This window comes from Limanda limanda, chromosome 5, assembly GCF_963576545.1.
Source record: "Limanda limanda chromosome 5, fLimLim1.1, whole genome shotgun sequence".
Taxonomy (NCBI): Eukaryota; Metazoa; Chordata; class Actinopteri; order Pleuronectiformes; family Pleuronectidae; genus Limanda; species Limanda limanda.
Window position 1 is genome coordinate 21,560,050 of NC_083640.1, and position 27,672 is coordinate 21,587,721.

The 27,672-nt window shown below is 41.6% G+C and overlaps 1 protein-coding gene across 1 annotated transcript in view; it reads right to left on the bottom strand.

Moving 5' to 3' along the window:
• Positions 1-27,672, bottom strand: part of LOC133002230 (ADP-ribosylation factor-like protein 15) — an 89,023-nt gene that overhangs the window by 27,304 nt on the left and 34,047 nt on the right. Inside the window, exons 2-4 of the mRNA XM_061071995.1 lie at positions 25,861-26,005; positions 24,362-24,421; positions 15,217-15,425 (exon numbers count right to left, since the gene is read on the bottom strand). Coding sequence (XP_060927978.1) covers positions 15,217-15,425; positions 24,362-24,421; positions 25,861-26,005 — 414 coding nt within the window. The remainder of the gene's footprint in view (positions 1-15,216; positions 15,426-24,361; positions 24,422-25,860; positions 26,006-27,672) is intronic.

The window sequence follows — 27,672 nt, forward strand, 5'->3', positions numbered from 1 at the left end:
TTTAATTGAAAAAGTTACTTCACAATCTGGAACGAACTTAGTTTGGAAGCTTCAAACCTCAGCTTACCTCATGTAACACTGCAGTGTTAAAGGTACTTTGACTTAAAATAGTTTCTGAGGCAATTATTCAAAACACAGAAAAATAATATATCCGTATTATAGATACATAAAGATGAAATCATTCAGCACAAGGCAAACACACTAAACCGCCAAGTTTCTGAATGACTGTAAGCGGCTGTGTACTTTTAATCAATACAAAAACACAAAAGCCCACAATCAGTGAGTTGGATTATTTTAAAATATCTTCAGAATACTTTAATTTGACACATACAAATTACGTACATGCATCAGAGAAAGGGCGTATTTTGCAAAGTGCTCAGTTTTCACCGACAATCACAGCGAAACAAATTGAATCTCACTAACACGCGTCCCTGCTGTGTGGTACGATTGCAGTGCCGACAGATGTGCACAAGTTCACGAATGCCAAAAATGTACAGATGTGCAAAAGCTAACACACCTGCACACGAGTGTTAACATCTGCTCGCCCCCACGCCCAGCGTCACAAAGCTCCTCTTGTGTCTTTGACAGCTACAACAGGTAAAGCCATATAGTGTTTACATGAAAGACAATGCTCGCCGATGCAGATGAGCACCTCCCACGCAACTGCCTCACTCGCAACCTCCCTCTTGGCAGAGCGTCCCAATTTCCACCTGGATGGTCGTCAACTATGTGCCAAGAGGATATCACGGCAGCTCCATATCCTCTGTGTGACAGTGTAATTCCCTCTGCCCTGCAGCAATGTCTGCAAAACTCAGACAGTTTACATGTTCATGTAGCTACATTGCACTGGGGAAGAGTGACTTGCCAAGTATTCTGTGCATTCATTTAATTTCTGGCACACACGGTTTAACCCTTCCAACATGAGCTGTCACGGACGGAACTAAGTCAATGGGAGGAGTGTTTGATCTTTCTTTCCATTCAACATATATCAACCAAAAGCCGACGCTCTTGACTGACTGACGAATGTTCTGCTGTGTTACATTTTTTTCATATGCAATATGAAAGTACTCCGCTTTAGTGCTCGGCAGCCATGGCTGTACAGAATGGATACAGGGTACGGTGATGTATCAAGTTCCAGACACTATTTAACCAATGTATGCAGAAAAACATCAGCTGTAATTAGGTCATATTGTATTTCACATTTGATTACAGTATAAAGGGAAACTAGCAAAATACATTTCAATCACTTAGACTGCACATTTAATTAAATATCTGTAAATGTAAGCAAAGAACTTTAGATCAGATGGAAATTTTTTTTAATCTGTGATGAAATGTTACATGTTTTAAATGAAATACACTAAATTCCAGGAAGCCACATCATTATTATGAAAGACTGCAAACCCCCTGTGGCTAAGTGCCGGTATTTTACAGTAACTTAGCCTGGAATACCACCTACGTCGCAAAAGCTGTTCAATTAACGCACGAGATAAACTATAAACAAACTCAAGAGTAGACTGATAAATTGTTCATTGACTGGGATTAGGTCACATATTATTCAGTTCATTAATAACTCTCATTAGCTTTGAAGTGATTTATAATGTGGATACTGGGCTGCCCTCTGTTGGAAAAGTCAAGGCTGATCTCTCTGAAGGGCTGAAGAGAACTGACAGAAAGGTAAGTGGCGTGTGCATGTACGTGTGTGTGTTTGCACGCTGGATTTGTTAGAGAGTGTACTTGTGTTCCAATCAGACAACTACAGCAAATAAGAGTTGCAGTCACCTTATGTGAATCTTCAGATTTTATATTACATCATAGATGTTTGATGAAGTTTGGAAAAAAGGTTTACTGGCTATCCCAGTATTGATGAACAGTTATGTACCAGTGTCAGAATGCTTTCATTATTTACGATGTTTGCAATATTTACGAAAATAAAAGGTGAATATCCAAAAATGTGCTTATAGCTTAAGCTATTAGCTTACCATTCTCGTGCAAGTCTTGACTGAAGCTCCACGGTCTAATTCATTTGACTGACTAATATGTAAGAATGCAGACTTCTTATTATCTATGAAACATCTACATGACTGTCAGACTTTGCTCGTCTCTGACGGTGTCTGTCACCTTGTCAGACGGCTTTTCTCATCATGTCTACATTGTTTACAGCCAACAGATTGTCTTTGGTCATACTTGTCTCACACTTAAAGACACACAATCCTGCACACGTCTTTCTGAGTGCTGTGCAAAAAAACTTTCATAAGTTCCCAGACAGTATGAAAACTGAGTAAAGGATTTGTGGAAATAGGATGTTACACCCAGTGGAACGAGCTCGACACAACTAACAAACAGCTGAAGGAACAAACAGAAGCATATGCTCATCTTTTCTTTTTTTTTTCTAAACGGATTCACGTTCGCAGACAGCCAACACTAAACACCCCCCACCCTCCAACCCTAGCTAAGGCTATCAGACAACTAAAGCTGCAAAAGTAAAATGACCTGCTGACTGTTAAAGCTCTTGGGAGAGTTTGTCTGGTTTCTGGTCTCATCTATCAATCCTGACACTGGATTATATATACTCCACTGTGTACCACCGGCTGATGGGACTAACGTCAGATGCACACAAGTGGTGGTAAGTCCAGGCCAGGTTCTATAGATGTAGTTGTGTATATATTGTTCAAATAAAGTTAATATTTCCACAAAAAAGCAACCGACTTAAGGGGAAATTATGGCGGTAAACACTTCAATGTGGAATGTGGAATGTGGAATTATTTCTGTAGTTTCATGGACAGACATTCAAGGATCAATGATTAGTGTCAGTCAGCAGCGGTAATAACGTGATTTTCATTCTTCAGTTTCTGATGTGTGGGAAGACGCAGTGGGTGGATGTTCCAGTTCTTGTCCCCCTTCATCTTCCCTCTCAACACACAGACTGGATACAGCGCTGTGGTCCTGCCCTCCTGGCCTGCAGGTCAGCGGACGCGCCGATTACCCACAAGTCCTTGACACAAGACAAATCTGAGCGCTTTCATCTGTGTCGGTGGGTCGCCCCTCAAAGCCTTGTTACAGGATTGGCGCTCGCCAATTAGCACAATTAGCTTTTGGCAAGCTGCCGGGGGCGTCACATGGCACCAGCTTTGCGCTGATGGTACCTGACAAGCCCGCAGATCAGTCATGTCTGCCATCGCAGGGGGTAAGTTGGTCGCAGGATGAACAGGAAAACTGAGATTCAACTTTACAATAAAACACAGACATATATGTGCATGCACCTATACACAGAGACAAGTGGAGCGCCAGGCTGATACACGAACAGATGGTCTAAGAAGATCAGTAAAAGAGGTTGTGGTCATTCCACCACAGGTAACAAAGTCTTGAGTGTCAGTCCTGCGATGGACCTGATATGTTTTTCTCTACACAGTCGTAGATCTTAAGCTGTCATTTGTCTTTTTAAGTCACAGAGAGAGTTTGTTAGTGAAGCATGGATTAATGTTTTATCCAGAATGCTCTGTTGTGGGACTCCCACATCCAAGTCATTTGAAAGCATGAATGAATAAGCATTTTCAAATAAAGTGACTTTATAGGAGGAAATCCAGCTCAAGCAAGAGTCCCCTGCCTTTTCAGAAAAAAAATGTCTACATGGGTACAGTTTAGCAGGATAACATCTGGAGGTAGTTATACCATGCAGGAATGCAGCCGCTAAAACACACAGGCTTTGAAAAGAGAGCAGAGCATTATTATATCAATGCAGAAGTGTGTTCTTAGTGATATTGAGATGTTTGATTTATGATCAGGCCTCATACGAGCTGAAGACAACAATCGTGATCACCGCTTCTAAAGTATAACAGCAAAAAAGTCACCTCACTGTTTCACTTATGTACAAACCTTCTTCGCTAGGGGACTGTCAATCAACATATGAACAAAACCCCTAATATGGTGACGTTATGGGAGTTGTTGGAGAACATCTACTTGACGTCACTCGGGTCTGTTCACGGATGAAGAAATGTATTTAAGTTTTGTTCACATTACGCGGCAAACAGCAACAAATGATCTTGATTCATAACAAGTGACTAATACAAACAATGGAAGGAAAAACCAGCTGACTAACTCCTGATGATAAAGTGGATGTGACGCAATTAAAGGGCGAACAGAATGAAACCTTGAATAAACTTGGGGATTCCTCTGGGTTTGAACATTGTTGGAAAAACGTTGTAAGTACACAAGTCAACAAAATTGATCACATAGGTGTAGTCGCTTTTTGGACATTTTTACGAAGAATTAAATAGTTAAACATTCAGTTATAGCAGCTTGATGAGAATGTGTTCAAGCATACCTAGAGCTAAACACTGTATAAAAATATAGTCAATGCCCATGGCCTGGTTACAATTGGGGTGCTGATAAAAGAGCCCCAGACGATGGGCAGAGAGATAAGCAGTGGGGGGGGGGGGGGGCCACAGGAACGCTCTTATTTGCAGCTTTGCTTTTCCTTAGCCCTCTTGCTTTTCCTCTGCCTCGGCAGTGTAATCTCTGTGCCTGGCCATACTGAGTACCTTAGGTAACACTACTTGAGATCAGTATCTCCCCTCAAAACAAGAAGCCAGGAAGTGTTCCGTAAGTCATTATCACAATTCACCAAGTACTGTGGTTTTCCTTTTCACATCAAATCAATTCTTTATGGTTTCCTTCCCAAGGATTTGGGGTAAGTTTGTGTTTTAAACCTTTCCAGCTGAAGACAGTAAAGGAGAGAGAGAGAGAGAGAGAGAGAGAGAGAGAGACCGCAGCATGCATGTGAGTGCGTGTACGTGTGTTTGTGTGTGTCTGAGAGTAGTGCAGTCGGACTGTAGCTGCATTCTTGAGGGCGAGCAGTGAATTGACCACATAACACTATGGTGTGTGGGGGGTGTGGGGTGAGAGAACAACAAGGTGAGGTTTGTTGATGTAAAACACAACTGTCTGATTGCCATGGTTGTGCGCATGCACGCATAAATGAGCACATCCGCACAGCTGCTCACCGATGGGCGTGTTGGAGCGACACACCTTGTCTGAAAACACTCAGACGCATCTGGAGGCTCGAAGAAGAGACAAGTTAAAAGAACAACTTAATTATCTGGCCTGAATGCCAAAGATACTCAAATGAAAACATTTGCATCTCTTCTCCCTGTCAGTGTTTCTTCTCTTCCCACAACATGTAAATGTTTACGATCGACGTGAATACCTCAAAAATAAGAAGCGCAACAGACACCTCATTATTAGTTAATCGCACACGACGAGAATTTACAAATGAATGATAACACTGTGACCTCAATAAACAGTATTGCAAAACTGATTTGTTATGAAGCAAGAAAAAGAAAGTAAGGCTGCAAATTCCATCTTTTCTCAGACATCATTACACACAAATCACCTTATATCCCTGTACTCAAATCAAATGGACAACCTGGACTGGTGAGCTGCTCCAACTGTTGAGTGTTTTCGATGTTAGCCATATGAAATTATTTTAAACTGAAGAGACTCCCTGTAAAAAAAAAAATCCACAAACTGATCTGGCAGAGGAGTGCATGTTCAAAATAGATTTTACTACCTGCTCTTGATCTCTACGACTTGATTTGTATCTACTCTGGGAAAACAAAAGACTGATCCCAATCATATTTAGGATCTGGCCAATGGAGTCGCACACATGTGGCCAAGTGTGAGGAAAAGAGTCTTAAATCTTAACTGGATTTCATCCACACAGAAGACACTTCAAATGATAAGTGGAAGTCTCATCAAATGACAAATGTTCTCGGTTAATTGTTTACACATTTTCAGCCACTCATTGACAAATGAAGTGTAACTGTCAAAAAACTATTTGGAGTAAATGTTCTGTGTCAGTCCACCAGGGGATTGGAGGCTTTATCGTTGGCAAGAAGAGATGAAGTGGAGCATCATTGTTAACCTTTATAAAAGAATAAATTACATGGATAAGTAAATACACAACTCTTACAGGCAAAAATTATTGTCGCAATATTCCACATGGTCCATTGTCAACTTGCAACCATCATGAGGATGTGGACAATACTAATGATGTATTGTATGGAGTGGTTCAATTGTGGAGCAGATGTATGTGAAAGGGTGCAGTCTGGTTGTCTTGTCACAACATTCAGTTTGAGCCCTGAAGACAGAGACAGCGTTATCCTCTTATTGTCATGGAGAGTAGTGCCTGGGGGACTTGAGACACAAAGGCTAGAGGAAAGTTAGCCTTAAAGCTTCTTTGGAGATAGAGCTCGACATTTGCATTAGGGAGGAACATCCACAGATGAAGGCTGCACGTTCAGCCACTGGGGGGATAGGACAGAAAATCACCTCTAGTCGCCAGGATATCAATTAAAATGCCTTTTTGTTTTATCGGGAATGATCATATTACAACCACAACATTCACAACTAATTACAGTAGCAAACATTCTTATATCTCAATGTGCTTTGAGAGGAAGGAAAGAGAAAAGGGGGAAGGTTGGGAGGAAACATATTTGTATAAACAATATGTTACACCAGGAATTGCTCAACAAAAACATGCTTGTGCGTGAAAACAAAGCTGAACCCTGAAGCATGGGTGAGCTGGTACTATGTAAACTTTGATAGAGTTATTTACTCGGGTGCGACTATCAGTGGCTTAGCAGCATGAAAGATCACAGCAGTGTGTGTGCCAATTTCCATATATCAGATTTGCATATACACTTGTACAAACATGTGTGTATCCACACACCTTCCAGGTTCATTTCACTGATTTAACCACTCGAGTGGAAACACGCTCCCATCACTTTCCCCACAGCATCCACACTCTCTTAATAGTTCCCGGTCAACATCCACCCCTGTCAACCTTCCTCAAAAAAATTCTTGAGGAGGTCAACTGAGAGATTAAGACCCTTCAAATGGGGTCATGGAGATCAATGATCAAACAGACCCCCCCCCTCCCTCCCCATGCCCCCACTCCACCCACTTTATTTCAGGAAGCTTGATAATAGAGACAAAAAGGCCGGGTAACAATTACTTCCCCTACACCATGACCCAAGCAGCTTTTTGAATCGCCAGTGGTGGCCTCACCTATAGCTGTCGCCGACAGTTCCACCAATCAGTGACGAGAACGTCTCCATTAACTGGATGGGAATCTCAGAAATACGACAGTTTACTCTGTTCTGCTTGTGTGACAGTATACCAGCATAATGAAACCCTGTATGCAAAATGCAATACTTGTGTTTTAATCGCATCACAACTTTGGTCCACACATTTTAAATTAGCAAGAGGAGAGTGAAATTATCACTTTAAAGTGTATTAAAGTAAAAAAGTCAAATGAAAAATATACATTTGATAAAAATGACCTTTCTACCTTCAGAGTGGGTCTTTGGCAACATGGAATAAAACCTGATCAGTTCATCTTTCCCGTTATACCAGTGTTCTCTAATTGTTATTGCGTGAATCCGGGGGTGCATGGGTTGGGTGATGAGACATTTGTACATGGGAAGAACAATTTTTGGGTTGTGGGTTTTCCATCACTGTCGGAGGCACATTCCTGTGGACCACAGGAGAACAGAAACTGGCTGCAGAGACGTGGGGTTGGTGAGGTTGTTCCCTGCAGAAAGCACGCCTCCCAGTGAGTTATAGGTTTTCATATGCTGGAGTACGTTCAACATTTTTAGAGGTTTATTGGGAGTTTAAAAGTGAGGAAAGAGAAAGGAGGACATGGAAAGACAACAAACAATAAATGACACAAGGTCTGCCAAACCGTTAAGGGCTCACTCAGTGGATGGATGTATTGCATAAGGCTATAGAAACAGCAATCTCCAAAAACAAGGTACAGGGGTGTACTATTTGTTAATTGGCCCACACATGTTACAGTGTATAGCAGTTTACCAGTTTTTCACCACAATGTTCTGACAGGGGTGGTGGGTAAACACGAGCAGGCAGATGAATGAACGCAGATGAATGAAAGAATAGAAAAAGGGGGGAGTGGTGAAAGTGAGGGAGGCCAGGGATTGGAAACTTCCTCTCCAATGCTTTATCAATGGCACTGATACTATTCCGACACTGTGGTTGTGGGAAAAGAGAGAGAAAGTGAACATTCATCAAGCGATTAGCTTGCAACTCCACTTTTAAGGCTAAAAATATATGAACATAATTTGATTAAGCTTTTTTTCTTAATGGCTGGAATCTTCTCCCTCTTCAGCCTTTTTTAATTTAAAAAAAATAGGACACAAATTATAAAAAATAATCCTAATGCGAAGTACAGACACAGAGAGAAAAGGAGAGGATCTGCAGCACAGTGCAGGATGGGTATAAATTCCCAAACACAATTCAATATAAAATGGATGCAGGCGTGTAAATGAAGGGTTAAATTCAAGGCGAGTGGCCAAAAGTGACTTCATCTATGCAGTGCAGATGCAAAGTCTCACTTCACCACTCATCAGATGGCATTTCAGGATATGTGTAATGCTTTCGTTCACTGTCTATCACCCCCCCCCACCACCCCCTGCAGTGTTTTTAAGTGTGTCCCTGACACTTTCATACATACACAGTATGTAAGTGTTACAACGCAGAATATAGATGTAGACATGTTTGAGTGAATGTAAAAGGCCACAGCACCCAGGGGCAGCTGTACTCAGAGTGGGATTTCCACACCGTGCTCCATGAGCGTAATCCAAAACTCGTCATGTCATTCACCAACTGCAGTGTATGCTTCTATTGAATCAACGTATAACTGAGATGAACTCATCCAACCAAGAAGTGCGGGTGTTCAAACTTGTAGAGAGTAAAACATTTTTTGCACAAGCACCGTGATTTACAGTAGAAGTGAACCTCTGAGAGGCTGTTCCTCTGTTTATATGCAGGCCTTGACAACAAATGAGGAGATGTTCTCAGCTTGTCTTGTGTTTCTGTCAACAGTGGTCAACAGCGGCCAGGAGAAAACATTGTTCCCGTGAGGAATATTATTCCATCTAGGATCAGTCGAAGGCGGAAAACCTGGTGTATGTGAAACCGTGGAGGTCTGCGTCAATGTGCCTGCGTGTGTCTGAGTGTCTGTGTGCGTCTGCCTGTCTGTCTCTGTCAAAACATGACAAATTGATGATTAATGATTGTTTGCATGCTGGCTGGTGAAGAGGTGAAAATTTGTCTCTTGGTACAATTTTCCTGGAAATTGAGACAAAAAGTGGTTGTAAAACACAGTTTAAGACTTAACACCGACCTCCTGTCATTGACTTCATTGTTCTTACTGATGCCACACATACACTGCAGTGTAAGTGTATGACGCATTAGAGCGGATGCTCGTCTGTGTGGTGTAACTTTGTCACAATGCATAACACACATCAGATTTAGTTTTGGTGCAGTGAAAACAGATGTGCTCCAATTCATACCAGGCATTGTTCTTTTCTCTCACATTGGACTAAATCATAACGGGTCTGTTGGAGCTGGATTAACTTGAGTGTTTGTGCAAATGAGAGTGTGAAGGAGAAAGAGAAGGAGAAGTGTATGGAGGGGCGCCTTTCCCGTTTAGTCATGGGGACTTTGACCACAACGTTTTAGGGCTTCTGTCTTCAATTTTGGAGCAGAGCAGCCTCATGGTTCAAGGTTAGACACTGCAGCCTCCCCTTTTCCCTCTTCACTGTATTTTTTTCATTGTTCCTTATCTTCTCTGTATTCCGTATACTTGTTCTACCCCCTTTTCTCTCTCTGCCTCTCTGTGACTCTCTCGTGGGTTCCATAATTTTCCACTCTTCACACGGTGTATCATCAGTTTCTTTCCGTCTTCTGTCTCTTCCTCTGATAACACAAGCAGCAATAGAACCAAAAAGACCTCTGTCCACAACACTAACAGAATTCTCAAAAACAAGACCTCTTCGTGGACGCAGTCCATTAGGCCCAGCCATCCAAACAGACCTGCTTTGTTGAGGTGTTATATCAACAGGGTGACCTCCCCTCCACTCCTTCCCAGCTTCCTTGGGCCCCCCAACGGCAGGAGATTGATGTCAACAAGGAATTTTGTCCCACGTTTCCTTCTACCTCCTCCAGACCTTCCCTGATTCTGAAAAACACTTGCACCAGCACAGAGGGCCCCAGTGAGGCCTTAACAAGCCCACTGAGCTGTATTACCCCTCCGCCACCCTCTCTCACCCCTTGCTCTAGCAGTGCCAGAAACACCTTTAGTACCGAACGTGACACCGTAAACAAGGACTTCCCCAGAAAACAGCAATAGCAACTGCAAGTGTGTGTATGTGTGTGTGTGTGTGTGTGTGTGTGTGTGTGTGTGTGTGTGTGTGTGTGTGTGTGTGTGTGTGTGTGTGTGTTTTAAGGAAATGAGCCACCTTGCTCTGTCAACAGAGTGGCTGCTGTGAGAAGAAAGCCAATATGGAGACGTCATTTGTGTATAGTGTCATCGCCAGAGAAGCAGCCAATAGAATTTAGACCAACTCAATTTGGGCTTGTTTCATGGGTGGTGCTTGTCAAACATTCACAAGAGGAAAGAACCTGCTCTGCAGCTGTGGTCTTTGGAGGTTTGCAGAGTTAAAATAGTAAAGCCAGGGGTCTGCAGCAGGACGTCAGCAAAAATCCAATACATGTTCCAGTAAAACTCAATCGAAAATTTCATTCATCTGTAGGCGTAATCTAATTCTGCAATCTAGATCACGTACAGACCTCCAGAGGCAAAAACACAACATGGTTTCCTCTACAGGTTTCCATCCATGGTTGTAACATTATACACCATTTAATGACCGTCCAAGGGACTGTGCAACTTCCTATTTACATACAGGATCCGTTTCATTTTCATGTGGAATGTTTTACATAACTTTCAGAGGAGAACTTCAAAGTATGTCATTTTAAGGTTCGAGACCTCTGTGATGACAAAGTTATCAAAGCAAATTATTATTTTTCCTTCTTCAAGCAATTCAATATTTGTTGGAAGATATTTTGGGATGGCAGCTGTTAAACATTATGGTTTAGTTACGTGTATTGAAACAGTCAAATTGCCGAGATATGCTTCGGAGACAGTGAATGGAGTGAGAGGCAACAGTCCACATGTAAAATAGTCCCCATGAAACCCCATTTATACCGTTGAAGGTGGAAAACTGTGGCAAGACCCGCAACATTGTACCCATGCATCACATGTGATACAAGACCTAAGGTATGACTTCTTGTTTTAATTTAGAGTGACCCGTCGAATAAACAGTTAGACATGCTTAAACCGTTTAAACATTTCAAAGGGAATACAAAAGAAGGAACCAGACAGATTTCTCCTGAGAAAATTGTTATGGTCGATCAAAGGTTGTGACTCCTGTTTAAAGGCTCATTTTTCAACATGTTATGGATTAAAGTTACCGTGAACATTATTACAACGTTAACTCAGAAAAACAAATGTTACAGTAGATATAAATACTAAGAGAGGACTGGTTCCACTTCATAGTGTAATATTGCTAGAAGTATTATGTTCCACTTAAATGTATCATAGTTAAAATGTATGGTGGTTAAGAAACATAAAAGACTTTCACCTTCCACTAGGATGTACAGTGTTTGTATACTGTTACCCTCCTGACCCGCTGATGACCTAATGAACTCGGCGAAGCTTCTATGAAGCTAAAGTTTCAGTGGAGTAGCTCCACTGGCCCAAAACATCTCAAAGCAATGTGCACCGACCCTTAAAGGGACACATTTCCTTACGAAAAGGCTAATGGAAATTCCAATAAATAATGAAAACACACATAACATAGCGGGTATATATGGTGCCTTATACAAGAGCTTTAAAGGATACGTGCACATGTAAGATTCTTTGAGTCTTGTGAAAATGGACGTGTCTATATGGCTGATGTAAGCACTCTTTCTGTAGGGAAGAGGGAGCTGCATGCAGAAAGGATGTTTAAATTGGCCAAACTGAAACTGTTTAGTGCCATAGACAACACTAACCATGTTTACCGAGTTTCATTGGATAAAAAAAACATTAATTTGAATAGAGAAGCACTATTCATGCTTTGTTTCAGGGGGATTTTTGTATTGTATCAGTGTCCTGAACATGACAACATCATGAACAACTTTAACATTAAATATCTGGGACATTTTATCCAATGTACCCCATCCCTTACAGCGGTTATGTAACTAATTTAATCAAAGAGGTTATTCATGAATACACATACTCCAGATAACCTATAAATGAGTGATACTATGTGTGATTCGTGTGTTCAGAAGTGCAGCTGCACATAGAGCACATAGCCTGACACTTTCTAGGGTTCACTCGGAGGCCTCTTTGCGATGCTTCCAACGTCCCTGCTGCTGCTGACGATGATAAGTTTTTAGAAATCGGAAGTGGCATATCTTTAATTCTGCTTTTATCCTCAGCCGAGGAGACACACTGCACTTATACAGGACCAGCCCGGCCGGTGCCAAGAGTGGTTTGCCACCTGTTTCTGACATGTACCTTGGTACTTTTAGTGTAACTTTCATTTAATATTAAGCAACTCGGCTCTACAGTAGAGCATTTTGACAACCTTTATCAATAAGTAATATGAAGACATAAATATTCCCAAACTTCCTGGAGACAAACCACACTGAAGTTGGGCGTCTAATGTGTAGTAGAGTAACAGAAAGCTCAGAAATGTGCATAAGTTCTAATTTGAAAAAAAGAAAATATTCACAGGGTGCTGCATGTGACCAGCGTCTGAGGAATTTAGATAAACCATCTACCCAGTTCACCGTGGAAACACATGTTGGGTCTTTACTAGAATGTGTTAATAAGTTAGTCGTTCAATCCTTGAGGGTCTACACCTGTTTCATCACAGCACATAGAGCTTTTATAGTCTTAATCTAATGTATGTTTACAAGATTCAAACTCCTCAAACGGAGATTAACATGAGGTAGAAGAAAAAGCATGAGAACATGGAGAAATTAAAAATAAGCTCCAGGAAGGGACCCCATACGGTTCTTGAGCAAATGTTTGGTTAGGGTTTGCCCTCTTGAACTTTCCAGTTGTTGAGTGGGCTTACTATGGACATGTCATTTCCCACTTTATTTTCAACAGTATAAATTTGATATTATTACCTTAGGTTATACTTATTAGACCATTAATGAGAGAAACAAAGAGGTGGAGTCAGTCATTCCGTTCATGGTTTGTTATAAGATTTTGTTTCATCTTAGTAAAGATTCCTCGTGAGTCACTGAACACAAAGCTTCTTTAGTGACACAGCCATGAGTCAGATGATAATATGCACACACGGGCATGGTAACACTCATAATGACCATGAAATTTCAAACACACTGACGTATTACAAACAATATACACACACTTAGAAAACCAGGTCAGGTAAGATCTTATTTGAACCCACAGCCGAGTTCAGTGCTCGGACTGTGGCTCCCTGGAGACTCTGAAAAGTTTCAGTGTCAGTGGAATTTAATTTATTGATTGAATTAAGATGTTTTCACCCAGACAGACGGATTCAAAGCCTTGTTAAGACTAAATAAATCTCCAGCTTGTCATAAATAGACTAAATAGTAAAGCATGACCGATATGGATTTTCTTAGGCTGATGCCGACACTGATAACGGGGAGTAAGACATTTCAGAAACTGATATATTAGCAGATATCAAAATGAGAAAATGGCAATGAATCCTAAATAGTCGTAACATCGTTGTATTTATGACAAAGAAATGTAATTGAGGCTTGATGTTTTAAAGTTTAAGCATAAACTTTATTAACTAAGCAAAGAAAATACAAATATATCCAACTTGATTTTAAACATTTAAAACATTTTATGTAAAATGTAAACATAAATGCACCTATTTTATGCCTTCTTTATAATAAAAGTTTTCATATCAGCAAACATTGATATGTCTTTGAAAGGCTGATATTACTGGAATCCTTGTAAATAGGATCTATAAGTGCATTTAAAGACTAAATTCTTGTAGCTCAATTAGAAATCTCCAAAGAATCTCCATGTCTGTGTATGGGTTTGGTTTAATGTGTTCCGTGTAGGTGCATGTATGGGAAGGCAGAGGGAACAGACAGTGGCAGCAGTAAATTACCATATGCTCAAATGCTGATAGAAGTAGACACAGTACAGCATCAACTGTAATAACATCAGCTTCGTCCGTCACCCCAACCAACTCACTTTATGAAAGTCATTCGTTGTGAACTGGAATAGCACCACCCTACGTGGCGCAGAAAAGGCCTTTGGGCGACAAGTATCTCATCCCTCGGTCTCTATAACGTGTCCCACGTGTCACCAGTGTTTGCAAACAATTCAGGAAAGTCAATACTTCCAGTGACTGATGCAATGACGGGTCAAATATGGCAGAGGACACATCACGCTAAGACCGGTAGGAAAGTGTGGGCAGTTCACAGACTGGATTAAATTGGCTACGTTATGAAAGCCAACAAAGAGATCAGTGTTGTCGGGCTTAAAACAAGCAGCTGCCATTTAAAATATCAATAAGATTAGTGGGTTTCCGTGACTATAGCGCCTTGTGCTCAAGTACAACCAATCCATACTAATTAGCTAAACTAAGTTAGACTGATTCAGGTGGGGTCATACGTTCGGTTTTGGGTCTGAGTCTGGTCCTAGGACTTTATGTTTTTTCCCACTGTCTAATTCACATCGGCGAAGAGCAGCAGCACTGGGGGGGGGGGCTAAGCTCGGAAAAAACAGACGACCCTCTCACAGTATTAGCTCTCCTTTAGAAACATTAACTAGACCTGAGCAAAATGATGCATGAGTAGGTACGCATGAGGGGAGAACGATTCCCGGGGCATGCTAGCCATAACGGCCCATTCTGTGATGGGACTGTGTGGCGGTGTAGCATGGCTAGCGACAAGGATGGCGGAAAGAGAGAGAGAGAACAGAGAGAGGGGTGGAGCAGAGAGACGACCCTAGATGTGCTGTATTTTATTCCTGCCTCCACGAGCAGTGATTAATTCTGTCCTGGGGGGAGGTGGTGACACGACCTACTACATGACATTTCTACTAACGCACTGCTGCGGCCCGTCTGGCGGTAGCGTGGCAAACTGTTGGGCCCGGACCACACCCCAGCTGTGTGCGTGACGATGAACCACTTGGTTTTCATTTCAGTGCTCATGTTAACAGGCTGGAGTTGACACACAGCAAAGGTTCCACCACTTTGTTCTGATTGAGACACACATGTCAAGTTCCATGAATCTGTGGAAGTTCAGGTTCTGAACCTGATTACAGTTAGTGACGCTTGAGGTGCAATAACTGGTTACCTGGTTTGGCGTCCTTGCGGCAGGCTTGTCCTGGTGGTTGGCGAGAATGAGGAAAGGCAGTGTGCAGAGCTGTGGGTGCTGGAGGGCCGAGTGGAGCTCGTTCCGCGCGGCCTCGAGGTCTTCATCGGATGACGCGCTGTCCAATACGAAGACGACTCCCTGGGACCCCTGGTAGTAACGACTCCAGTATTTCTTGATGTGGTCAGCTCCTGCAGACAGATGTTAAAGTGGTCAGCCTCTATGAGGAGTCATTGGGAACACAAACGGTATTATTGTCATGTGAAGTGCTAACAGCAGTAATAACTACAGCTTCTGTGCTTTGTAATTAAAAAGGCTTGTAAACACTTTCGCTGCTTTCCAGTTCCTTTTTCTTTGTTTATTAGAATAAAAACTGTTAGGAAATATTTGACTTAAGAAGATTTTATAAATTACCTCTCTGGACCATTAGAAACATGTGTGTCAAATAATTAAATTTAAAAAGCATGAAAATCTCCAAAAATGTAGCATTTTTCTTTACCTCAATTGTAGCTTGAATCTAATTTTCATTCACCACCAAGAACACTGAGCTATTTATACAGTTAAAAAATCCGAGGTCATACTGGTGTATGTTGAGGAAACATAATCATGTCACGTTCTATTTGTAAACTCAGACATCCACAGTATTTCCCCCTCTTGCTTTGTGTCAAACCAAAACCACAGAGTTTTGCAGTATCAAGTACTTTTAAAGCCAACTCTTTTTTTCGCTCATCGGGTCATTGTTGAGACACAGGAGTGATCTCCACAGTCCCAAACTCAGTGTAAAGTAAAAACACATCCTCACTGGATCGTTCAAACTGAGTCTGGGCTCATTTTCAAGGCCGTATACGCCGACATCGGGTTCATTATTCGTCAACAGCATATGGTTCCTTCTTTGAAAAGCGAGAACTTGGCTCGATCACCTCCGCTAACAATGGTTTACGTCACTGCAACTTCATGTGAGATTTGTGGAAGAGACCTGCTTGCTCACAAAATGAGTCAATCGTGTCCTTTTTATCACCACCTCCCTCCATGCAACCTTTCACTCTATGACAGTGTAGGCGATGCTATCGAAGAGGGAAGTAATGATAGAAAAACGTCCTTTCCTATTAGTCTCATGGAAAACTTGCATGCATTGTCTTCCATCTTACTTGGTAGAGTTGGTAGGTGTTGGCCTGGCCCCTTTTGCTCCTGAAGCCAAATATTTCTTCACCCACTGTGTCCCTCTTAATTTACACCTGTTCACAATCCCAACCGAAGAATCTGCAATAACAATCTTTGACTCATCTGCAAACCAACCACCATATACTTGTCATATCCTCCAGCATGCCCCTTTTGCATTTTTCCTGCCAAACGACATAAAAGGATTAGCTGCGTCATTAGTTTAATGTCCCACGTGAGAATACAGCAGAGAAATGTCTCGTAAATTTGCGGTGAGTGATTGGGCGTGTTGAGGACATTTCTAACGCGTGATGCAGAAGACGACAACGAAGATGTAAACTTGAAAAGGCAAAGAGATTCATGAGCTTTTGGGGATTACACTAACACTAACAAACACAGTGTGCTTTCCACAGCAACATTTATACGTCATGTCCGGCCTCCTACTGCTCTAACCAGGCGCCGCTGGTGTCATGACATCTTCTGGAGTTCGAGTTGAAAACATTTAAATTTAAACAGTATATGGAAAAAGTTCAAGCCGTGTAATGCGAGGTGTTTATTAAAATACTTAGAGTGCATTAAAAAATTCCTGTTTATACATCAAAGTGTAGTTTTTTTGTAATCTGATTTAAATTTGCGGACATTAAATAAACTTCTAATCTTCTGCCGTTACACAATGATTACGTTTCATTAACTCAGCTGCACACTCTCCGTTGCCTCAAGATGTTTTCCATTAAATTGTTTTAAATGTTTGTTTCTACACGCTCAACAACCTTGTTGACACCATGCACACACAACTACAAAGGGGATTTTTATGTTCTTCATATGCAGAGACGAGCGTTTGCTTTCAGAAGACGTACACGCTCTGGTTAAGATTATGCTCCTCCGTCTGGTGAGGTTACTTCCTTTGCAATCGTGTGAACTGTTGTTTAATTATTGTTGCTCGTAGTAAGGTAATTGCCAAGAAGTGACGAACAGTGAGGCTGGCAAATGTTTAAACATCACAAAGTGCTCTCGGTGACATTTACCTCCCTTCTTTCGTGCTCTCCCCTCCCGTCCTTCTTTCCTCCCCCACTCTTTCTACTCACACCTCTCACTGGAGTGGAAAGCTATCAGACAAAGTGGCACTTGAGAGATTGTCTAGGAAGTTTCTCTCATCTTTGCCTGGAAATGGTGGAATGTCCATCATGTCTTGAATCTCATTGGCAACTTCTGCCATCTATTGGTCTAACGGGAGGATTTTCAAGCATGACGTCATGATTCCTGAGGGATGCTGGCAGCCCTACTACATATCATTAATCAAATAAGTGCACAATGAGTAAGACCTCATGTCTTTGCTTGTTTGTCTGTCTTCCTGTCTTCTTAGCTGCCCTTTGAAACTTGCGTATAAATCCTGGATAAATGGCTTCTAATTATAGAAGAGAATGTTTTACTCCACTCAAACCATTGTTGTGTTCAAGTGTCACTTAAACACAGTAGTAACGGTGTAAGTATGATTATATGCCCTCTATTAAGGAAAACATATTAATTCATGCCATAATATAAACAGTTGACTCAGTGATGCGAAACCCCCCCCGTCACAGCTTCTCTCATTCCACAAAGTTGAAGTATTCAATCTTCTGTTGCAGTTGAGGCTGAAACAATGAATGTTACAACTCAATCAATGCACTGCAGGAAATATGTCAATATGTAATATTGGTTTAAGGTCTGTGAGATGTGAATCTTTAGCAGATGTACATTATACTGTAAAGCTACAGGACACTATAAAGTGTTAAAGCACAGCAGAAAGCACTTTACACTTACTACCGATGCAGCCAACTCCCCCTGTCCATTAAATACTTCTTACGATTGAGGACAAAGTGAATAAGTGATGATGGACTTTCAAATACTTTGTGCTTGTTAGTTATTTTTCAATCAAAAATGACAAATATCACTTAAATACAGAAATTGAGTTGTGAGGATTTTGTGCTTTTCTTAGTAATTTCGAGGTTTTGGGCTGTTGCTTGTGAAAAAAAAAAATCTATTTTAATAAACTTCTTATATCAACATATCAGCTGGTATGTTTTTCAAAATTGGCATTTTTCCCAACGAAGACGTTATCGAGCACCTATGACAAAAAAGTATAATTGAGGCGTGGTATTTTGAAGTTTTACCTTAAACAATATTCTAAACTTTAAACCTCAATTAAATACTGTGTTTTTTTTCCAACATGGGATTTAATGATTGAGCTTAACTGATGTTGCTGTAATACAGTTATATATACTTTAACTACTTTACTTCATGATAGGAAAACCTCCAGTACCATTTTTCAGCTCACACAATGTGATTTTGTTCAGGTATTTATGGTTCAGGTTTCAAGGACACTGTTTGAGACAAACAAAAATCAGGCTGAGGACATGAAGAAGAAATATGGAAACAGTACATGCTGTCAGAGTTGGCAGGTACGAGGAGAGAATGGGAAAACCAGCAGACATCTGCTGCTTACAAAAACACAAGTGGCGACAACATTCCGGTGATCAGGTTTCTTCTTCTTTCAACAAAGTGTGACAATGAGTTAATAAACTAAGCTGAGAAGAAAATGTCAGTAAAACATAAGTAAACAATTACACGGGGAGAATTAAGAGCAGATGATTCATGGGCCTGAATTCAGATTCACTTTCGGTTGGTTTTGATGGCTGGTGTTTCTGAAATCATCTGCAAATTCAAACTATTACCCTGTATTTTCCATTTGAGGCTTCTTCCTTGGTTGTTGTTGGGTATTAATGAAGCTATGGTTTCACATTCACAATCAGTTCAAACACAACTCTAATATTTTTCCTATATTGCTCACTTTTGCCAGCTTTTACCTTACAATACAAAACATAAACATGTTGCTAATCAGGTCTCTTTTCATTCTCGAAAGTTGAAACACTGAACGCAACTCCCTTTGAAGCCTCCCTAACGAAAAGCAGACAGTGTTTTTTTCCCCTGAACAAAACAGCTACAATGGAGTGATGGGAGGGAGGGCTGGGACCAGCGAGGGAGGCCTTGAGTAATAAAGTTTGCTTACTTCATTGAGGAATGAGCTGGGGCTGGAGTGAGGTGAAAAACACTTCAGCTGTTGATACACCCATCAACTGGTAGTCTCAGCACTGTCTTTTTAAGCACACCATTGTACACATTACTGACAAAGATGCTTTACAGAATGGCAGCGCCTCTGAATGCTTGAGATAAATAAGATGCGTTACTACGTGAAAATAATGTGGCCGTATTTCTGATTTGCCAACAAACCCCACCTCTCCATTGGGCGAGTCATTTTCATAATGTGCCACTTTGGCTGGTACAGCAGCTTTCAGTTATAGACAAGTTATTTGTCTGGTTGAAGTAATAATTAATCACCACACTCTTGCTATTTATACAACACTTTAATTAAGCCTCTAGAACATAAACCTCACATTTTAACCTTATTTGAACCAAAGACGCTGAGTGTATACAGCTATAAGCTGCTTGTTGTTGTACATTTGACCGACCACATTGCAAATGCAACATCAAAACAGACTGTTGTTTGGGGTGGGTTTGATACTTTCATGATATTAATGCTATGTCCCTTACGATGTCTGTGATGCACCATTCAAGCCGAGAAAACCAACATCAAATAAGGTCATATCCTTGAATGAGGCCTCAAATAGATATCAGTTACACTGCTGTCCTCAGAACTCCAAAAATCAGCACAGTCTGTGAATGCAACCATCTGCTTTAAACCCAAATGACAATTTACAATTTCACTTTTGGTCAGGTCATTTTTCTGTGCAAAGGAAAAGCTGCCCTGCTGGGCAAAGTAGCACACACTGTGGTCCTGTTTGATAGAAACAAGAACCACATTGGGTCTGAGATGACTAAAGCCTAGTGGTTTTGTTATGAGATGTTCAAATGCTTCCATTGCCTGTTGGTGGCCAAAGACGACTGGCAAATATTCAATAATGTTCCTGAATCTCCCTCGTCTTGCATTGTGATCTCTGTGCATGTAAATAATAGACTTGTAGACTTGAATGATGAGATGAACTCTATAAGTGACACTATAGCCGAAGTAACACTTTAAAATGTACAACAATCTCATTCACACATTCAGCGAATGTACGATAATATTATTTTGCTCATTTAAAATTGTAACATTTAAATTGGCACTGAAGAAAACATCTTTTTCTATTAATCGTTTAATTTCACCTATGTTGTAATAAGGTACATCATTGGAAAACCAGATGATCGATAGTGTTTCAACAGGAACACTGCATGCGAACACATGTACCACTGAACTCCAAATCAAAAGTCCTTATTTTTAACCGCAGCAGCAACACTAAAGAACAATAGCGACGAGTGGTGATTATAAGCACCACTTCTTCATCAGCTGTCATTGTGTGGCATAAATGCACACTGTGAAATGGCCCGTCTAGACCTGACGTCATGTCACTGTCCAGACTTATACGCACACACTTAATAGATTCCTTCGTCCCTGGAGGTCCCCTTCCCTCTGAGTCCTCATACCTGGCACCAGCAGGGGAGCAAATACTTGTTTGAATAAAGATTCTCAATGTCGATCACCTTATTCGATCTGAACAAAAATATTTCATTTTAAAGTGTGTTGCGAATTGATTAAATGAGACTATCACCCTCTTTTTGCTGGGTGGGTTTCAATGAAGACGCTCAATCTACTCTGTGCATTTGTTTAATTCCTGATTTTCTAATTACCGAGAATTTTAAACAAGAGGTCAGACTGGTGACACTGCCTCACTGTGCATTTTGTGTACTTTGATAAGGTGAAATGATAAAGCACAAGATGATTTTCTCTCGACTATTGAACAGAGATACGCTGATCTGATATCAGATATCAGTCTGATGCTAATTGAACATGCTGGATCGGGTGTTGGGTTATTTATCAAGTTGCCGGTACACGATTATTTATTATTTTAATAATAAATGTGTATAAATAACTAATAAACAAAGTTATGCTCTAGTCAAGTCTGACGTTGCCTCACACATAAATTAATGATCCCTGTCTCTTCCACACAGTGATGAATACACTGACATCAGAGAGACACTGGCATCAGATTGGTATTCTCTATCAGACAAAGGTATCAGTATCGGTATCAAGACTGAACTAAGTTGGATCTGTGCATCCCTACTTTTAGACACAACCCTTAAACCGATGTCTAAACTAAGACTGACATTTTCAGTGCATTGGTCTTGTGTGACAGTGCCGCATGATGAGGTTTTTTTCCTCAGAGTGAAGACAGACTTTAGTGAGACCACACAGTTTGTCTTTTAGCGTGCACATGTTTAAATAGACTGCCGTTCAGCTGTGGAAACCAACTTATTTATTTAAGTTTTAGTCAGACTTTGGTTTTAATAATCACACAGTGATACTTTTCCTGTTTGTGATGCGCGTGCAAATCCACGTTCGAAACGCTGTTATCCATATGCGTGACAAAGAAGTCAGATTTCAGAAGAAAACAATGGACTGGGTTTCCTGCATGTAAATATAGCATAAAGACACTAACTTAGATGGACAGGTCCCGTCTGAAAGCGACAGTGGGACAGTGTGCCTTTATCAAGGCCATACAATGTGGTCAAATTGATAAGGAGACAAACATTGACAGAAGCAGCGAAGGCAAAGGAAGGACAAAGATCCAAAAAGAACCAAAAGCAAAATCCAGAAGCAATAGTAAAGAGAAGAAGGGACATAAGGCAGAAAGCAGAAACAGAAACCATGAGTGGGACAAACGTATAGCTCAGTCTGAATAATCCTAGGCATCGCACATCAGGGCTTCCTGCCCAGGCTGGTCGGTGCCTCTGGTTTAAGGGACAGCTTGCACTTATAACAAACTGGCCCAGTGCACTCAGGGCAGGGAGAGTTAAAAATGCAATACCCTGCTTAGCAACAATACAAGTTACAGTTGTGAGTCAGCCACACTTACATGGGCTCGTAGCCTGCAACATTTAAACGACTGAGACAGACCTGGCTCCTCGGCCAGTTCCGAGTGCCATGTTTCCAGCTGTTTGCTGTACGCTGAATTTCTCAGCCTGCCAAAGGTGTTGACCTTTGCACTTGCTCTCCCATGTGCCTCCATCCTGTTCAACTTAAGCCACTTTTATCTCTCTGATGAAATGGGTTGAGCAATAATCTAGGTTACCCGGCCAAGCAAATAAGAACTCCATATAAAAATGTGAGAAAGTAAATGTTTTGTGAGGAAGGGATAAACGTGTTTGACCTTCTCTACTTAACCAAAATGAGCAAATACTTAGCCTATACTTTAACAGCATTTGGTGCCTTAAACTTTCTCCCCAACCTCCGGTACTTAAGATTACCTGTATATGCAAGACTTGCTTTACATTGCATACTATAAAGGGAGAATACCTCATTGACATTCAATGGGCTTTGCGGTGGGAGAGGAAGGAAATACACAAGTGCTTCACTTCTTCACGCTCCTCAACGAGCTTCTTCCCTTGCCTTAGTCAAGGCTGAGTGAAGAGAACAAGCCACAAAGGTATTGTGTAAAACAAGCATTTTGTGGGGTCAAGAATACTGACGTTTGTGCGTCACATCTTGTATCATTTTTCCGCATCATTGATGCAGAGCAAAATAACACTAAGCCAGGAATGTTTACTGTTTTAAAGGCTAAGAGGAGGAAAGGAGTAAGGTAGTAAGTACAAAAGTGCACCAGCTCTCCTGTTTCCACATTTACGTAATTTACATTTGGAAGAAGTGTACGCCTTCACTCGGCCAAACAAGAGGGCTGCATGTCAACAACCAACCTCAGACAGCAACCTGAATGCAATACTGCGCTCCACACAAAAACTAGTCACTTGAGGCGTCAAAACATCATGTGGTTGTTTTCACCCTCTCCAAAATATCCATAACGGATGGCACCATAAATCGCTCAGATTCTTGTGCTCTGTGTATTTACGAGAAAAGGAGCCGACTAGTGAGGGTCCAGGAGGGGGGGGCAACGAGAACAAGAGAACAGATTTCGCCATCCTTTGCTGTGGTGGCAGCCTACACTAACTTCTCTATATCAAACGTGTCATCCGTGGGACCAGTGTTTTTCCAACCACAATAATGTCCCATCAGACTGGCTTTGACCAAATCCAGAAAACCCTTTTTTCAAAACCCCCTAATACGCTCTGTCCAAATTTGGTAGCACCCTCGTTGGTGGTCCCCTGGTGCCTCTTTGTGTGTGTCTGTGTGTGTGAGAGTGTTTTTCATCTTTTCAGGAGGCTACATTGGGTGAACCTTCAAAATAAGCACTGCACCTGCCATGTCCCCATACTCTGCAGAAGAAAACCATAAATTATATTAACTGTCAAAATAACCATAAATTTCCTCGTGTCACTAAGAAGCTAGTAGGAGAGAGCGATAGCTCTCATCCCTCTCTCCTGAGGCTCCCTTTAAGAAGCGGAGGCCTCCCTGGGTCTGTTTACGTATCTCCACCTCAAGATCCCTCATCTGTGCTTATTAAACAGCTTCCTCGAGTGCTGTTCGTTTCCAGGAATAACAAGGTGCAGGTTGTACAGCCACTTTGAAATCCACTAACAGGTCTGACGTCTGTACGAGAGGTGTGATGCTGCTGGAGGTAAAAAACAAACATGCTTTTGCATCTGTAGAGTACACAGTTAATTGTATAAACACTTACTGTCGACAGATGGGAGAGATAATATCAGAACAGGTTTCCTTGAATAAAGTAAAAACGTTCAGATTTCTAAGAGGGCAAATCTGTACGTTTGAAAAACTTGTTTATGATTCGGACAGCTGCTTTGTTTACAGAGGATCAAAACATTTTGCTGCTTTAACTCGTTTTTGGCTGACCCATAAGAAAATCATTACCTGGCCACTTTTATATGACAGATCAATAAATTCCCACTGCGGATTTAACGTGGGGGTGGGGGGAAATTGTCAGATTAAATGAAAGCTTAATTGAGAATGGGCTGCATCTCTTACCTCCAAGTTCTTTTACATTCAAGATGGCATTTGGGAATGGCACTGCTTTGATGCTGAAACCTGGGAGGAGACAAAATAAAATCCAACATTGTAACGACATGAAGAAATTTAGTTTGTGTGTGTTGTGTGTGTTGTGTGTATGTGTGTGTGTGCGTGTGTGTGGACGGCACATGTTAGGAGAGAGAGAGAGAGTCAACCTTTAGGAATGTTGGCTGAATTGCTTTTTAATAATGAGAAAAAGGGATAGGAAAAAAATATCTGACGTAAAAAAATATCCACTTTGTCATTTAGTCTCTGTAAGAGATGATGTACCTTTTTCAAACTACGAGCTGGTGAACACAAAGAGGACTGTCAACACTATTGTGATGTTTAAATGGAGGAAAATAACACTTTGTGGGGTCCGGGTTCAAAACAGAAAAACAAGTGAAGCTAAAGTGTTTTGTTCTATGTCGGAGGTAGAGGAGGTCTGGGCTGACGTCTAAAGTGCTACCATGTATCATGTGGTGGGTTTTTTTGCGGTGACGCACAAATTTAAATAGTGAAGACAAAAGTGAGGATTAACGCTCAGCTCAAATCATGCAAAATCTCTTGGGGGGAATTCCTCTTGTGGTTAGATTCAAAAACCGGAGGAGAGACGGGGGGCTGATTATGATTGTAACATCTGAATTAGAAGTTAAATGTGGGATTTAAGCACATTACAACATACAAAATCATGAAGTAAGAAGAGGGTGGAGCCAAAACAGACCTCCCCCTCATTGTTCTTCATGATCTTTCCTCTGCTGATGTTGGCAGATGCAAACGGTGCTGACAGCTAAGTCTTATTTCAGTGAAGTTCACTAAAATAATTCCCTGCTAAGGTAAATAATCGGCATGTTTTATCAATTACGGTGGGTGTCGACAGGTGATCGCTCCCTTGAATCACCGCCTGCCACGGGGACGCACTTGCAGGCAGCACATTTGGGAATTATTTTATAATGGTGAATGTGCAAAGTGACTGAACCTAAAATGAGATTTTCTGCAATGGCTCAAAGCTGACTGCTGACCAAGCCAGGGGAGGAAAGAGGAATGTCCATGTCCTTGAGGGATCGCTTTGTATATGGAAAGCACAGCGTTGCCTACCAGGAGGATGATGTACTAACCCAAAAGCCTCCTCTTCTGGACATACTTAACATCAGCCTCCCACTTGACTAGAGGAAAGAAGCTGAGTATTGGCTAGTGAGATCCAGCAGCGTGTTTCTGGCATGAGCGCTGGGGCTTTGAAAGACATACTGGAGACTTGCTTCCCCCTATTGGCGAGCAGCAATACCTGGACAAAAATGATCTATCTGTGGTTCTAATCCAAAGGACAACTTGTTCTAGAAACATGACAGCTTTTCAGAAGCTCGGAAAACTTGCAAGTAGGATCGTGAGGAAAGTTAGGTGAATATCTGTGAAGGGTGAGTGCTTTTATTTAAGCGCATTGAAAAACGTTTTTCCACTGATCCACACGTGGTGCTCACCTGTTGTAGGAACGATGCCGTCACTGCCCTCACTACAGAGGCGTGAGAGCAGGCTGGTCTTTCCAGCTCCTGTCAGGCCAATGCACACCACATCATACTCGGGTCTTGGCGGTGGGGGTCCTTTACAGCACAGTGCCCGGAAACACTAAAACAAAACAGAGAAAACAATAAATGCATTGGGAAACCAAAAAATTCCCCCCAGGGGAGATGGGCTAGATTAAATTAAGACTCTGCATTTGGGATGACAACACATTGTGTAACCCTTAAAACAAATTATCTTGGAATAAACACTGGTGTCTCTCCAGCTCTGCAGGAAGAGTCCCGTGGGCATTACAGCTGTTTTTATATGATGAAGCATTTAACCCCACTCCATGTCAAAGTTCTGAAGAATTCCAGTTTCTCAGCTGATTTAAGAAGAAAAAAAGGTTTCTTCGTGTTCCAGTAAAAAAAGAAGGAATCAGAGCAATGGCAAGAATAAATCCGCAAGAGGTCTGATTTGCATGATTTCATGTAATTATGTCATATTGTGTTAAAGTCTACATGAAAAGAGATGTGGAAGGAAATGGGAGCGGTACATGCATGCACCTTAGCACTGGTGAACATGTTTTTGTCTGCAGTGTGTGTGTGTATGTGTGTGTGTGTGTGTGTGTCTGTGTGGACCCTGTCTGATTGGGCCCTTATGGCTGTCAGAGGCAGACCTGTCACTCCATGAATCACAGCCTGGGACTGAGGGCCTGCTGTGAGACATTAAGGGGCAAATGCAGTGTGAACCGTGAATGAGATCTTTAAACCTGTGTTGGGAGATCGGTATCCAAAACTAAAAAGAGATCTCTTTTATTAGCAAGACAGGAACCAGTCTGGACAAGGCAGGGCAGAAACACACATATGCATGCGCACACACACACACACACACACTCTCCCATATACTATATCACATTTCAGGTGGAAGAACACCAACACAGGATTACTTACTGCTCATGTCAGGGGACGACCCTGCACAACCCACTGCTACTCTGTTCAATCAAAGACTCTGACAGGAAGGAAAACACATGGACAAGTGTACATGAACTGCTGCACATCTGTGCACACATTCCCCAGGTGTGCTTTGGCATGCCATTAAGTATTAAGTATACCTCAGTGGGGAGAGGCAGATATAAACAAACGAGAGGATAAACAAATATTCTTCATCAACGGTCGAGAATATTTGGCAAATGTTCAAGTTTTAGGTTTTGGTTCACAACTACAAAGATTTCTACTGGAATCAGATTTTAACTGGAGATCAGATCTTTGACAACAAGCAGAGACTTTTAGGAGATGAAACTGTCGTTTCTTTCAGATTTTAGAAGAACACGACAGCAGCAAAGAGTGTTTCGGTCTTGATTCTCCCGCAGACCCCCAGACAAACGTGACCACCAGGGTCAGTTTTCAGAGCCGTGCCAAAACAGAGCTGCTGTTTGATGGAGATGTGGGGAATCTTCTTCAACAGAACCAGACGTTGGCTGAGCAACCCGACCCCCCGACTCCTCGGTGAACCCAGCAGTCTACTCAAACAGGAAACATTCCCCTCTCAAGAAAAACGGTAAGATCAGAAACACATTTGTGTCAGATGGGGGAACACATGTAAAAACTTGGTTTGATGAGGTCATTCTATTCTCTTCCATGCTCTCTTCGCCCCCTTGCTGCCCCCCATCATCTACCTTCCCTCAAGCTACATGTAAAGATTTGAGAAGGTGAAATCTGCTGTCAGTGCTCTAAGCCGTCAGGAAGCATGTGGTTAGGGCGAGGAGATGTGAAGGAAGTGAAGTCTTATTT